Genomic DNA, 15,852 nt, shown 5'->3' with positions numbered 1-15,852 from the left:
ATCATCAGCAGTGTGTAGAAATCTGCGTGCGCATTCACAAATACTGTATTCCACGGTCACAGTACGACACAACCACAAACGCGGGCGACTAGAAAAACTGCAAACGGCGAAATATGGATAATTTACAAAGCAACACATTTGATGTAGGTCTATATTAATGTGCCGATTCTTCTGGCTTGTTGGTCTTTAGTCGGTTTAGGTCCTCACTAAGTCTCGAAATATCCATTTCAACACGAAATAATGCATCCAAGCGGTCCTGAAGACAATGCATGAAAGTTGGTTATCCGTATGAGGGCGTGCGAGAGGTGAAATACATTACGTCTGTACTTAACCCTATTTCCAGGTTTTGTAAATAGCATAATCTGTAATTTCGTAGGAGAACTAATGTACTAAAATAGAACTAAAGAGTAGGCTACTGTTTGCAAAATAATCGTTGAGAGCAATCAATAGGGCGCAGGGCTGCCACTGAAAATTTTAAGATATCCCAAGGTTCCCTCACCAAAAATCCCAAGGTTTGTCCAAAATCCCAAGATAACAAAAAAATGGCAAATACACAGTTTAAATCCTAGCTGGAGCAGGCAAACATAATCTTTATAGTTACACCAGGTCCCAGCCATCACGAACCTTTGAAAAGGCGATAAGAAATACCAGAAAAATACAAAAGAAAAAAAAATTTTTTTTTGGACATTTGTTTTTACTGGCACATGACACATCGAAAAGCCTGTAGTACTGGCCTGACTCACTAGTTTTGACAGGGAATTTCAATAAACTTACACGGCTTTAAACACAAATGTGATGAAGCACTGTTACGCAATTACATAAAAAGATGATTTTTGCAAAAGGATAATTTTTGTTCGCCACAATAGTATTAATTGTATCTCAAACGTATTAAACGGATAATTTCAAAAAATCCCAAGGTTTAAAAAGTTTTTCCCAAGATCCCAAGCTCAGCACTGAAATCCCAAGATCTCGGGAAAAATCCCAAGGAGTGGCAGCCCTGATAGGGCGTGACATTAAACTATAGAAAACAATGTACTCGTCTAACGTGATCTGTTTCGGCTTCATAACGCAGTTAATTATTTAATGTTACTCCACGAATTTGATCTAATGCGACATATCAGACAAAAAATCAATTTCGACCGAAGTCGATGACAGCAGTATTGCGGATTTCCCTTCAAACAAAAAGAAATGAACATTGACCAAAATGTCATTGTAATGATCAAGCAAACATCCCAGCTGGTAGCAACTTTCGACAAATCAATGTTTCATACTGACTTCGAGATTACGTGGAAACGACTTTACGATTAGGATGGGACGTCTTTGTATCAAACACATCGGGCCAACGCAAAACACATCAATAATTTAAGTTTCCCATTGTCCGATGGAAAGTGGACAATGCTACGCATGACTGGCAGTTAGCTCTTCAAAAATCGTTACTGTTTCAAGTTAATAAAGATCTGTCTTGTTGTCGACCCGAGAAACGTAATATACAACAATACCAAACCATACACTCACATCTTTTTTTCCCATAAAGCTTTGCGTAGTATTTGCAATTTTTAAGTACATGACATATGGTCCACTTAAGGGACAGACCAGTAAATTGGAATGTAACCAGCCACAGGTCATTGGCACGTAGCACGTCACGGACAGTGATTTACTGCGCTTAAATTATGCACGAATATCGGCGCGCACAGGCTGGTTAATTAGTGACCTGCTGGAACAAGATGTATAAATTATATGGATGCATTGATCCACAGTACCCCCGAGACCTACCTCATCAATGTTATTTTCGTCCATCTCCTCCGCTTTCTCATTGTCAACGGCGCTGTTAATTTCCCTTCCCTCGTCTATGTTTGCTGTGTATATAATGTATAAACCTTCAGATTTTTGTTAAGCTCAAAGGTTAAAAAGGCTGATTTTATTTGAACCGGTCGTTTACTATTGGCGGTTTTAATGTTTGTTTGACTTTTTTGCACAATCCTTGTAAAAAAGTGCATTAGATCCTGACTTTGCCGACGCTGTAATGAAAAGCGCTTCATAATTAATGAACTAGATGATGTTGAAAACGATGAGTAACCCCCATGTCAACCACTAGACATTTTGACGAATAGGTCAATTTTGCATCATAAAATATGTTTGGCTGACCTTCTGGAGCTACTTCAGAATCGAACTCCTCTTCTTGGTCGTTTGTGGCTTCCTCTGGTTGTTCACTTGTTGAGAGCATTTGCTTTTGAAGGTATTTTAGTGGAATTATTAGAAACTCGTCGCTGTCCGAATTCAGAGAGGTCATGAATGGTTCAGCCTCATCCAATCTGCTGTCGCCTTTTTCCTCGTCAAAGTTATCTATTACAACAATTGTATAAAAACTCATGCGATAGTATGAACTTTGCACTTTTAATAAAAATGGAAATTGTTTTATTCTTCGTTAGTTGAGTTTAGAAAATAGTCATGCCAACAACACGATCGAAAACCCTCTTCAAATCACAATCGATCACCGACCCAAGTAATTACAATAATCGATTGCATTCATTGTCGAAACACCTTTATCTTCTAACAACAATCACAAAGCTGTTTATCACCTACCAGACCCTTGAGAGATTTGTGCTTTCTTTTCGGGTAGAGTGTTGTCACCTTCGTCATCTAAATATGACATAAACTTTACAATTAATAAGACGTCATAACTTATAACAGTTTTGTTGAGATATTATATGATCATCTTTTTGAGATTTTTATTTTTAGGATTTTATACCTTCAACGGCCACAGGCATATTTCTTTTAACATCAATCAAATCTTCTGCATTTTCGTCAGCACTTTTAGATCGAGCATCGTTGCCCTGTGCACCTTGCAACTGTGACGTAAGATCGAGAAGTTGGGTTTGTAGATCGACTTTGCTCTTCTCGGTTGTCGGCAACTTTGTGGCTGGTTGTTCTTTGAAACACGATACCGATATTGATTTATTCATGGCTAGGATCGGATAGCTTGTGTACAAAATAAGCTTCGTGTGGCTCAGTTTAGTCCTAAAGTGCACTTACCAATCTTTATGTTGTCTTCTTGCAACGAACCCAGCATCGTTTTGCACGTGGCCGACATTGCTTCGTCACTTCCCGATGCCATTACTGTGATTACTTCCATGATGCAGTCAAGTGTCTATTGATAAAAATACAAAAATGGATGAACACGACGATACCCAAACTAGGATAAGGTACAACAAAGCATGTTTGGCGTCACTGAGGAAAACATTGTCTCGAAAATAACTTCGGTGTGAGCGTCACAAGGCACTCTATTATATGTGTCCAATCGCGTCATAAAAGAATTCCGACAATTATACCTTAATCCCGCGCTTTCCAGCTGCCGTTATTACCTCACAGCATAAAAATTAACGCACCTGCTGCCACCGAAAGAATTTCTCTTTCCACCAAAAATAATTCGTGTTTGGTCGATATGCCAATTATTATATTTTTTAATTTTAACACCGTTTTTGCTTTTGCGTTGCATTGCTGAAGAGCACAACGAGTGCAAATGGTGAGTTTTCTTGAAATACTTGACATTTTGATGAAACAGCATTTGATAAACCACGAAATAAGTCTTAACAAAATAGGTTGAACATCGCACACAGATTTACCGCATCATCGTTGTTTGTTTTTTGCGTGTCATCATTTTCAGTTTCTAACGTTTCATTTGCTACGGTAGTTGGGACATCCGAAGCTTTTGGCAAAGGACTGGCATGCAAACCTGGCAAAAGAAGGACAAATCAAACAATCTTTTAAAAAACAATAAACACAAAAATCTTTAGGCCTATTTGTCTGAAGTTGTCAGTTTTTCAACAGCAGGCACAAGCGGCAGCTGTGGAACGCAGCCCTCCTTGTAGCGATATATTGATTTTTTTCCTGATTATGCGTTGATTAAAACCCAATACATATGCGACATCGGCGCAACTCCTTAAATATTTCACCACCTTTAACCTCAAATCGATGTTGTTTCATCTTTGGTTAAGACAGCATGAGAACCACATACACACACAACTGAAATGTACATATTAATAATTTGTTTGATCATATTGCGAAATGTTTTTCAACGCGTAAAAACCATTTTAATTTGCCGCAGATAATCGGACGAAGTTTTTCTGGGATACAGAAATGTTTTTTATCCTTTTAATGACATGTAGTATTTCCGATCATAAACTCTGCCTTGTGAAAAGTGTTTAATGGATAAAAGAGATAAACTGCTTTTCGGAACACGTAACTCCATTAATATTTAACGAGGATTAATTCCGTATAACATCAAATCCGCGCTTCTTTTGAACACGCATTCTCAGCACATCGCTATTTTACAAAACAAAGATAGCCAAATCGGTATATTTGGCACATTTTTTACCTGCAGCGGTGATTCCAAGCAATAACATTACATATAAAAACATTCCAGTACCCATTTTTTGTACAATTTTAATCAACAGCCTATTGTTATGATTCCTGTTTTATTCAATACCTGAGAATACTAAACTGTTAAGCACAATCCAAGGACATTTTTCGCATCTCTCTAAGATAACCCTCTGCACACTAACACTTTAACCAAATGGATTCAAGGTTCCCCCTTTTATATACCCGGTGCCTGACGGTTACATAATTACACAAGGCACGTCATTGAATGCTATTGACGAAAGATCCAGAAATGGAGCTCGCTAGCAAGACGCCCCACTTGTTGCCCAAATCAATGGTAATACAATAAGATCTAAACGAATTGACTCAAATTCCTTACAGACGTCGTGGTGGTACGTTCCCGCTTAGTGCTCAATCTTATTCTAAATGGCCCCTCGAACGCACGCATCTTTCGTGCGTCATTACCGCCCTCGTTCATTTTTTCGCGTTGTGGGATTTGTGTGTTGCCATTTATCGAATTTCTTCTGGATTACAAAACCTGAAATACCTTCCACCAGAAATAATCTGTTCGTTTTCGAAGTATAGCGAAAACGTAACAAACAAAACTGTTCTTTATACCCAAAGCAGTTAATCTAGTATTTTTTTTCCTGTAAAACTGTTTAGGTAGCCAAAACGCACTTTTTACTACAAGAAAGATTTATTAATCTATTTACAATCCGTTTTAATAATTAAAAAAGTTTTGGACTAAGAGGGGAGGTCGTAATCTATATCAACATGATGACAGTGGTGGGATTAAAAGACAGTGGTGGTGCGAGCCGGCTGAATCCCACCACTGCATGGTATCTATCATGTTAATTTAACATCTTTAAACCGAACTTTGAGCAACTAAACTCAGAGTTATAAACTATTTCGCCTAACAGCAGACCATGTCATTCTAAAATCAGGACCACAAACCAAAACAGGCTTCTTCGTGTACCAATAGTAATTTAAGTCCGATCCAGAATCACAAAAATACACTTTTGACTCAAAAGTTGCGAGTTGACGTAAATCGATCACGCTATCTTTTCCTCCTTGCCGGTTGCCAAATGTAATGACTAAAATGCCTTTATGACTTCACTATTGCTGTATGACGTTTTTATCACATCAGAAAAATTTTGTGAAAAACCAGATCAGTCCCATTTTCTAACCAACAAGGCATCTGCCCGATTGTACCGAAAATATGCAATTAATAAAATTTTGTGTCGTAAAAACAGTTTGAATCACTATGACATATTATTTTAAAAACTGACCTTCTGGAGACCAGTGCTATGAGCAAACTGGTCCCTGGGAAGTTAATCATTTTTCCATTTGCGGACTTTCCCCAAAAAATTGACACTTGGGGCGCCATAAGAGTGTTTCTCTGCTCCGCAATGTCTCCCAGAAACGTGCTTTTTAAACTAAAATAGATTTTACTTTGCATCCTGTTTTGGAAACGAATTGCTACATAAATACTTGTGCAGAAAACAGCAAAACTTTGTGCACATTTTACATAACATTTAAATTGCCCTTTATATTCCTACAGACTATTACATGCATCTATTCTATATTCATAATAACCTTATTACCTTAGTAATTGATCAACTTTGGGGAATAAACAGATTATGATAGTGGATTAGGTAGGGGTACAAGAATGGGTAACAGGTAACATAAAAAATGTCACATAAGTCAAAATAATGTATTGTTAAAAAAGAAGTTTAGTTGACATTTATTCAATTGGTTTGTTTAACTCTGCTTATTTTGGTTTGATGTATTTATCAGGATTCTACTGTTTAGCTGTAACAGTTGTGTAATGTTTGGTATGCCTTTAACTGATGTTAAGTTTGTTGGGACTTCATTCAAAAGTGATCCCTCCCAAGTGCCTGTTAGTGTGATAGGAAAATGTTCCAATCTTAGAAAAGTGTCATGGAAAGATGTTTCACCCCATTTAGAGCAAAAAGTAAGTGAATCTGTATGGAAAAAGGCTGTTCAGTCACTCAGTCCAGCACCAACTGATACTTGTGGTCTTTGGATGAGCAACGCAAATGTTGGAGGTTTTTCCGATAAAGTAAGTCGGCATAACATGCCTTCAAGTGCTTACCACATTCCAAAGCTGCTGCGAAGCTGTCTAACTGGAAAAGGTGACCAAGTGGTGGTTATAGTATGTGAAGAATCTGAGGTTTTTGCATGTGGTTGTGCCATTGCCAGGTCATATCCGTTATTTACTATGAGAACCGATGGAGGGAAGCCAAAGAGGCAGCGTACTCTATCTGTGGAGTTTGTAATTGTGGGTGAGAAAACTTGTGACCTTAAAGAGATTGCAGCCTGCCTTCAGGACACTGCTGATTCTGTTCGTTTGGCAGCAAAAATTGTGGACATGCCTTGTAATATTATGAATACTACTGCTTTTGTCAATGAAGCTAAGGAGGTTGGCGAGGAACTTGGAATTGTGCCCATGGTCATACAAGGTGAAGATCTAGACAAACAAGGGTTTGGTGGCATCTATGGTGTTGGAAAGGCCTCTGAACATCCACCGGCATTAGTTGTTCTTAGCCATTATGTACCTAATGCTACTCTTACCATTGCTTGGTGTGGAAAAGGCATTGTTTATGACACTGGTGGTTTGAGTATAAAGGGTAAGACCACCATGCCAGGAATGAAAAGAGATTGTGGTGGTGCAGCAGCTGTGTTATCTGCTTTTCGAGCAGCTGTTAAACGAGGTTTTAAGCAGAATCTTCATGCTGTTTTATGTCTTGCTGAAAACTCTGTGGGTCCTATAGCAACAAGACCCGATGACATTCATATTCTGTACTCTGGACGATCAGTGGAAATTAACAACACTGATGCAGAAGGTAGACTGGTTCTAGGAGATGGTGTGGCATATGCATCAAAGGATTTAAGGGCTGACATTATCCTTGATATGGCAACACTTACAGGTGCACAAGGAGTGTCAACAGGAAAGTATCATGCTGCTATTTTGACCAACAATGAAAAGTGGGAGCGAATAGCTATGGAAGCTGGTAAAAAGTCTGGTGATCTTACTCATCCTCTTGTGTACTGTCCTGAACTTCATTTCTCGGAATTTAACTCGGCTGTTGCTGACATGAAGAATTCTGTAGCAGATAGGTCCAATGCCCAGTCATCATGTGCAGGCCTTTTCATTGGTAGCCATCTTCAGGGTGCTTTCAGTTTTCCAGGAACTTGGATCCATGTAGATATGGCTTCACCAGCACACTGTGGAGAAAGGGCAACTGGATATGGTGTTGCTCTTCTTTTGACTTTGTTTGGCCAGAACAGTGAGGACAAGTTGCTTCAGCTGATTGCACCATCAGATGTCTCCACGGGTGGTGTTGATTATGAAGATGGTTTAGATGAAAACAGTATTGCCAGTAAACGCCCACGTAATGCCTGAAATTTTATGGCAAGTAGAGTGTTTACTGCTGAATTAATGTGTTCTAAAATGCATATTACTTTTTTTCAATTTGACTGAAAAGCAGGGTTTTAGGAACTCTGTTTAGTAAATGAAGTTTTGTGCCATTTGAATGATTCGAAAGAATTACCAAAAATGTTGGAAAAGCAAATTGTTTTGTTGTGCTTTGCTGCGATTTTGCTAAAATGTTTAGGTGCAACGATGTTATTTTTAAATGTGAAAAGAATATGTCAAATTATATTTTTTTCATCTAAAGATGTCTTGTTTCAAAAAAAAAAGATTCTGTTGGATTTAACTAGTGATGCCGTGAACATGCCTCAAACGAATTTGAACCAAACCAATATTCAACTTTCAAAAGACACAACCAATATATATAATTGCATGTAGGTAAACCTGTCTATGAAACTCTAGATATAAACAGTACAAAACTCAATATATTGGAAAAAAACATGATTTTGTTTTAGAACTTGTTAAAACGATTCAGGAAACCAAAACTTATCTGCATCACTAGTTTTTTCCAATTTCTCAAATGTGTGCAGCATGGTTTTAGTACTTTGATTGCATTCAATTTATCATACTATATTAATTAGTTAAAAATAGCAGACTTTTGCTTCCAGTATTGTGTGCTTGACAAATCTTACACCTGCACAAAAAATGCACTGCTTTAAGAAGTTTTAAATGTATTCACGATGTATCAAAAATGTATTTAATTGTTCATACAACCATATGTGAATATGTGTGGCTGAAATGTTTATATGGTTGGCCTCATTGTGTGCTGTATAATTTAGGAATTCTGGTTAAGTTTATGGTAATATGAATAGCATTGGTTCTGAATGTACTCCATTGAAATGGGAGTATGACAAATGTTTTAATCACTGGTTTAGAGAGCACTACCTCAAAGGTGATACTGTGGATCGATGTGCTGACATTTTTAAAAATTACCAAGCTTGTGTCAAGAATGCTATGAAAAATCAAGGAATGGACTTAACTGAGCTTGAGCAATCAATTTTAGGAACAGATAAAGAAAAGCAAGCACCACCAACGAACGATGCTGAAACCCGTACTGAGTAACATGAAGAAAATAGACACTTGGATGATATACTTTTGTGCATTGTGGCTGCGGATTATGCTCATAGTTTATGCTGAATGGCAGGATGCCAACATGGAAGTCAAATTTACTGATGTTGATTACTATGTATTTTCTGATGCTGCAACATTTGTCAGTTTTGGTCAATCGCCATATTGCCGAGCAACATACAGGTACAGTCCAATTTTGGCATGGCTGCTTTTGCCAAATATTTATCTTCATCAGGCATGGGGCAAAGTATTATTTGTAATAGGTGACTTCATGGCTGCAGTGTTTTTGCAGAGCATCATGCAACAATCTGGGTCTTCAAAATTGCAGCAGCAGTTTGCAATAGCACTGTGGCTTCTAAATCCATTGACAGCCACTGTGTCATGCAGAGGCAATGCTGAGTCAATCATGGCCGCACTGGTTCTTGGTGTTTTGCATTTCTTGCTTAGTAAGCAAATAATGTTTGCTTCTGTTTTGTTTGCTCTTGCTGTGCACCTGAAAATCTATCCAATTGTTTACTCTTTGGCAATTCTTTTCTACCTCGGAGAAAACAAATTCAGTGATAAGAATCAGAACTTCGTGTACACTTTGTTCAACTGCATACACAAAAGAAAATTAAGTGCTGCTTTTAAAAAAGTAGTTACATACAACAACATAATGTTTTTTACTTGTTTTTTGTTTGTGTTTGTGATTATGACAGCTCTGATGTACTTTCTGTATGGTTTTGATTTTTTGGATCACACCTACCTGTACCACATTAAAAGAAGGGACATTCGCCACAATTTTTCTGTGTATTTTTACATGCTGTATATCAACAATGCCCATTGGTTGGGTCTTTTAACTTTTGTGACTCAACTTTCTTTAGTAATTTTGTTGTCAAGTATGTTGTACAAACAGCTTGCAGTGTGCTTTTTTGTTTTGACTTACACCTTTGTTACTTTTAACAAGATATGCACATCTCAATACTTCTTGTGGTATTTTTCGATTGTCCCAGTTTTGCTGAATGGTTTTACGAGGAAACATTACAGGAGCTTGATCCTGGTTGCAGTTTTATGGTTTTTCGGCCAAGGGATCTGGTTGGCACCAGCCTATTGTATTGAATTTCTCGGGTGGAATACATTTCAGACTGTTTGGTTAGCTGGTATCTTGTTTTTTGCAACAAATGTTTTCATCATTGGTTACTGCATCTACCATTATTTCTCACCACAAGCAGATTTTGTGAAAAACAAAAAAGATTAAAGCATGTATTTCTGTTTTTAGTGTGTAGAATTGTGTGTGATTAATATATATGCATTGTTTTGTATAGGTTTTGCAAAACTGTTTGATACTTAGGCTTTGGTACCTGTCAAATTAACAAGTAATATGTCAGGTTAGTAAAACTTCTATTTTGTAAAAAAATCTATTCGTTGTGCTAAAAATTTGACAACCAGTCATTGTTTGTAGCCTTGCGTCTTGCACTGATACAGATGGCTGTTGGAACCAACAAAACCGAAAATGTCAAGAAGGCATGTAAGTTGGTGAAGGAAGCTGCAAGCAAAGGGGCAAAATTAATAGCCCTTCCTGTAAGTTGCTTTCCATAAAAATATCATAATAAATATTTGTTTGCTGTGTAATGTTTATTATGGGTCCCCTTACCTGAAGGGGACACATATTGTTTTTGTCCGTATTTTTTTTTTCTGTCTAACGCTGGCTTGTGACACATGTTTGGTCAAGAAAGAGTGCTTAAATTTATTCAAATTTTCAGAGATGTTAGTTAATAATCCAAATTTGATCCTCCTGAAGTTTAACCCCGCTTGACCCAGCGGTTCACCCACAAGCCCCCAAAACGTAAATTTTTTGAAACGGCTGTACTGACTAAAGTACAGCATCTTGGAGTTTCTTGCTTTGTTGTTTGGTGCAATGTAAGGTTTTTTAAAGAATTTTGTATCTTTTTTTCGGATTCACCCTTTAAACCCCGAAATAATCGGTTTTAGTAACGCTGGCTTGTGAGTCGCGTTTGGTCAAGAAAGAGTGCTTTAAATTTATTAAAATTTACAAAGATGTTAGTGAATAATCCAAATTTGATCCTCCTGAAGTTTAACCCCGATTGGCCCAGCGGTTCACCCACAGGCCCCCAAAATGTAAATTTTTTAAAACCGTTGTACTGACTAAAGTACAGCGTCTTGGAGTTTCATGCTTTGTTGTTTGGTGCAATGTAAGGTTTTTTAAAGAATTTTGTATCTTTTTTTCGGATTCACCCATTTTTTACCCTTTAAACCCCGAAATAATCGGTTTTAGTTTTAGGGCAGAAATACAAGCCCTATGGTGCTGAAATATTTAAAAAAATAACAATTGTTTAAGCAGGGTATTCGTTTAGTATTTAAAATTTTGCCAGTTACCTTTTCAACCCATAATATGCGTACGCTATCAGTCAGATATAAGTCCCAAGGGAGGAATCCACTGGTTTACGATTAAGGCGGCAGAGCGGGAGTGCTCAGCTTGACGCCCGGACAGACGTTTTACGAGACAGTCGTTTGGGTGATTAGAAATCAGCTGTTTTTTTGTGCAGCAATGCTGTGTCGTTTTATTGAGTTATCACGCGCATTTTCTGTTTTGGCGAAGTTTTTACACCTAAGACGTAATTTAAACTCGATAAACGTACTTCGGTTTCGTTTATGTCAGGCAAAACGTCGTTGATCAACATAAATATGAAAAAATAAACTTAGCTTTTTCAAATGCCGCGATAAATAGTCTTTATATTCTCGTTGTCAGCTTGGCCGTCGCATAACCACGGGTCACTATTAAAGGTCAACTTGTAGGCATTACAACACAGTTAAGAATTTTTCGTCATAACGTATCTTCTTTATTTTTGACAAATGAATTCAAGAATCAGTACTTAAGTGATGTATAAATTAGGCTGAACGGTATTGTTAAACACTAAGGACTGCATGCTGTTAAAAACAGTGTCAAAAGGTCATTAAATGGTCGTTTTTGCGAAACAAAGTTAGGTGAAAAACAAGTTTTTATGTATACCTTTGTAGCAAACGACTTTTTTATATAATGACAAAAAACAGTTACGGCTTTCTAGGAAAATTTGTGTTTAAAAACTGAACTTAAACGACAATATCAAGGTCAAAGCAAGAGATTAAATTGAAAGTATTTTCCCCGTTCTTTTTTCACCGATTTTTTGTAATTATATGACAATAATGATGCAAAAAGAATACGGACAAAAACTTTTGAAGTTAAGTTAATGTTTTGTGAAAAATTTGTCCTTAAGAATCTAAAAATAACCGCAACATAGGTTTACCGTAAATCTGCATAAACACTAGTGTGGGGACCCATTCGTTTTTGCTTGCAAAAACAATCATACATGTAGATACAATTGTGTATAGTATAGTAAATTGGTAAATATCGTATAGAATATATCAAATTGAAGTATATCAGAAAGGCTCTTTTCTAGTTGTAATAAGTCTGTTATAGAAGAGCTTTTCTTCTACTTCGTTTTTGCCTTATTTATTGCAATGTTTTAAGCTATGATAAGATTTCCACATAACTATTCTATTACAAATACGTATTTCAGTAGTTTCATGGTAAAATGAAAGATAACATTTGTTTTGTAACAAAAGGAATGTTTCAACTCTCCTTATGGAACACAATATTTCAAAGAATACTCTGAACCTGTCCCTGGACCAACCACAAAGTCACTTTCTGAGGTGGCTAAGGAGTGTCAAGTTTTTCTGGTTGGAGGTTTGTTGTTTTGAAATTACACTGCTTTCAATAAAAAAACATTTCCATGTGATTTTGACAGGATCAATTCCTGAAAATGAAAATGGAAATCTGTACAACACCTGTTCAGTATTTGCTCCAAATGGTGATACTATAGCAAAGTACAGAAAAATGCATTTGTTTGATATTAATGTGCCAGGAAAAATCTTCTTTCAAGAATCTGATGTACTGAAGCCAGGAAATACATTTGTCACATTCAATGCAGGTAGATTTTCCCAGGACGTTTGTTTTGTATGTGTTGATCAAATTAGTGGTGCACATAAGTTTAACTTTTCCGAAACCAAACATGTTTATGCAACCATGAAAGTTTTGCAGTTAAATAAATAAAATGCTCCAAGTGAACCTTTTCTAAGTTTGTGCTGCTTATGCATCCTTAAATGTGTTTTGGTGTCTTTGTGCCACAAAATAGTTTACTTGTATATTTCTTTTTAAAACCTTCATTAGAATTTGTATTTTATGTTCATTTAAATAAAATAATTCTACCTTGTAACTAAATATTGGGTTTCGGTCTGAACCTTTCACAGTTGTTCAGTGCATCTCTAGTTTAAATCATCTGCTGTTCACACCACAAGTAGTTCCATGTTTTATGTTGCATCATCTAGCAATAAACTGAAAATATGCATTTATATATGGCAAATTTTTAATCCCATAAACCTGGAGTTCTCAAACTATGCGTCGCGACGCCCTGGTGCGTCGTTTAAATTTTCCAGGGGAGCCGCACAATGGTTTCGTTTCGTGGCTTTATGTTACTGTATCAATAAACACAACTTTAATAATAAGTTTCCTCATTAACTTTTTTCGCTGGTGCATCGCAAGCCCAGAAATCTTTTCCAGAGGCGTCGCAACCCAAAAACGTTTGAGAACCACTGCCATAAACATTAAATCACAGTATGCCAGGCCCATTAACGGCATCTTTACATATGAGTGTGCCATGATTGCTGTTCTGCATCGGCGCTTTAGGGTTGATCCCAGTTATGAATTTATGTTCATCTTAATAAACATTAAATGAAAACTAAGGAATTTAGAATTGGTCAAGTAAAACTTATGCTCTTGTTTTTAGGACCCTGTAAAGTAGGATTGGGAATTTGCTATGACATGCGGTTTGCTGAACTAGCCCAAATTTATGCTAAGGAAGGTTGTCATCTAGTTGTATACCCAGGAGCATTTAATATGACAACTGGGCCTGCACATTGGCAACTTTTGCAGCAAGCAAGGTATGTTAATTTGCCTGCTTGTTTTCAGACATAAATTATGTCATGTTTTTAGGGCACTGGACAACCAAATGTATGTGGCAGCTGTTTCACCAGCTAGAGATGAAGGTGCAACCTATGTGGCTTGGGGTAACTCTTCGACTGTTGGCCCATGGTCAGTTTATTATGCGTACCTTCCCTGCGTGCAGCACATAATGTTTTGATAATTTTTTTCTGCCCAACCTTGTGTTGTTTTCTATGTTTTGGCTTAGAAAGAGCAATTCCAATCAATTTATCGTAAAAAACTATTCACTTGATTTCTTCTTGGCGAGAGGTTACTGCAGATCAACATGTTTATTGCACCTAAATTAGCCAGTGTTTGTTATACTGTATTGGTGTTATTTTTCCCTTTCTGGGTTTTAAAAAAATTCATAAAGGTTAAACTTAACCATTTAGGTAACAATTATATGCCATCTACAACAAATGGTTTTCTATGTTGGATTTGGTCACAGACTTTGTAGTGAGCAATTTGAAACCTATGCTTTTGTGTGATTTTCAGGGGAGATATTCTTGCAAAAACTAGTCATGAAGAGTCAATAATATATGCAGAAATTGGTAAGAATCTACAATCAATTACTTTTGTTTTCTTTAAATGTGTTCAGTTAAATAAACCTGTGCTGTGTTACAAAAGTTATCTCAATAAAAAATAATTAGTGTATCACAAGCTTACTTAACCACTCATTAAAACAGATATTGGGCGTCTTGAGGAAGTACGTCAAAATATTCCTCTTAATAATCAAAGGAGATTGGATGTGTATTCAAGACCGAACCCATGCGAAAGTTTAAAGGAAATGTCTGGATACAACATTGATGTAAACCAACATGTCGATTAGGTGCCTCGAATTATCTTTGTCTTTTAACATTGAACTATTTATGCCAAAAATTTTGCTTGTCTGCGGTGGTTAGGGCAGGTGTATCATTCATTAACTTTTATATCATTGTATTGATAGAATGCATGTTAGTCCATACCTGTTTTTATTTTAATGGAGTTGAAAAGTAACTTGCATTAGTTTTTTGCAAAGACAGCTTTTAAAGATAAAATTTAACAAATTAATTTGCTCTGTGTTCACCCAGTATGCTTTTATCATGCGTCTTGGCTGTGAATCGTTTTTCTTTAGTGCTTGAATTATACTTTGATTGGAGATTTTGAACCATAGTACATTAACAAATTATATTGGATTATTTGTGTCTGACAGGTACAAAATTGAGTAAAAATGAATCGGATGAAAATTCTAGAGGCCTAGATTTGTCTTTGGTAGACTTGTGTTTGTGCTGTTGGCTTAATCTTTTATTTTATTGATGTTGTAACTATTTGTTGCTTAAAATTTATTGGAACTCAGAAAAATATGCCTGCAAAACAAACTATGTTGTTTGCCTGAATGTGTATGAGATTCTGTCAAGAGTTGAGTGCCAGCGACCTATTAATATGCATATTGAAGATTACATACACAAAAAGTTACAATAGCGTCGTTTTTTAAGTGCAGAAAACGGACTGCCATCTGTTTTTAGTCAGTAGGACATAACAGCAATCGAGACATAAAATTGCCGTTGAGGTGTTTTTACACTGATTAAATCAACGTTTAATTTTTTTTATTTGCAATTGCAACACATTTTCGCTTACTCGTATGTTTAAGAATATACAACATGGTTCTTTGTTGCCACAAGTTCGCAACAAGAATACACAACTCATTCGAATACTAATTGAAGAATAGTTGTAAACGAGAATTTGTAAAAGTCGTTCAAATACAATAAAAACAGACGCCATTAACGTCTGGGCGAGTTTATTTCTTTGAAACGTTCCAGAACCACCATAGCCTGTAAGTTAAACGAAAAAGCATTCGAAAAGTCGGAAAAAATGAATGATTTTGTCTGCTTGCTGGTAACGTCCCGCCATCGTATTGTTTAAACCTTTTAAAACAGTCGTTCAGTGGGGTATTAAA

The 15,852-nt window shown here is 36.6% G+C and overlaps 4 protein-coding genes across 4 annotated transcripts; 3 read left to right on the top strand and 1 right to left on the bottom strand.

Moving 5' to 3' along the window:
- Window positions 1–29: 29 nt before the first annotated feature.
- LOC145212485 (uncharacterized) lies at window positions 30–4,518 on the bottom strand. Its single transcript, XM_080080616.1, has 8 exons — window positions 4,376–4,518; window positions 3,624–3,733; window positions 3,034–3,148; window positions 2,750–2,929; window positions 2,584–2,640; window positions 2,146–2,343; window positions 1,774–1,856; window positions 30–256 (listed from the first exon to the last, which is right to left on the bottom strand). Exons 1-8 carry the CDS (start codon window positions 4,428–4,430, stop codon window positions 155–157), a joined length of 900 nt encoding a protein of 299 aa, XP_079936742.1. The 5' UTR covers window positions 4,431–4,518; the 3' UTR covers window positions 30–154.
- A 1,626-nt stretch (window positions 4,519–6,144) lies between these two features.
- On the top strand, window positions 6,145–8,613 carry LOC145212680 (putative aminopeptidase NPEPL1). Its single transcript, XM_080080901.1, has one exon. It carries the CDS (start codon window positions 6,206–6,208, stop codon window positions 7,802–7,804), a length of 1,599 nt encoding a protein of 532 aa, XP_079937027.1. The 5' UTR covers window positions 6,145–6,205; the 3' UTR covers window positions 7,805–8,613.
- LOC145212681 (GPI alpha-1,4-mannosyltransferase I, catalytic subunit-like) lies at window positions 8,614–10,203 on the top strand. Its single transcript, XM_080080902.1, has one exon. The coding sequence runs from the start codon at window positions 8,871–8,873 to the stop codon at window positions 10,134–10,136; it is 1,266 nt and encodes a 421-aa protein (XP_079937028.1). The 5' UTR covers window positions 8,614–8,870; the 3' UTR covers window positions 10,137–10,203.
- Window positions 10,200–15,374, top strand: LOC145212682 (omega-amidase NIT2-like). The gene is made up of 8 exons (XM_080080903.1): window positions 10,200–10,266; window positions 10,341–10,459; window positions 12,503–12,623; window positions 12,685–12,867; window positions 13,723–13,876; window positions 13,929–14,027; window positions 14,412–14,467; window positions 14,603–15,374. The coding sequence occupies exons 1-8, from the start codon at window positions 10,260–10,262 to the stop codon at window positions 14,743–14,745; spliced, it is 882 nt and encodes a 293-aa protein (XP_079937029.1). The 5' UTR covers window positions 10,200–10,259; the 3' UTR covers window positions 14,746–15,374.
- The last annotated feature ends 478 nt before the right edge of the window (window positions 15,375–15,852 follow it).

The sequence above is a fragment of the Phallusia mammillata genome, chromosome 2 (assembly GCF_965637545.1).
Source record: "Phallusia mammillata chromosome 2, kaPhaMamm4.hap1.1, whole genome shotgun sequence".
In the NCBI taxonomy this organism is placed as follows: domain Eukaryota; kingdom Metazoa; phylum Chordata; class Ascidiacea; order Phlebobranchia; family Ascidiidae; genus Phallusia; species Phallusia mammillata.
Note: the sequence above shows the minus strand (reverse complement) of the source record. Positions and strands in the feature narration are given on the sequence as shown.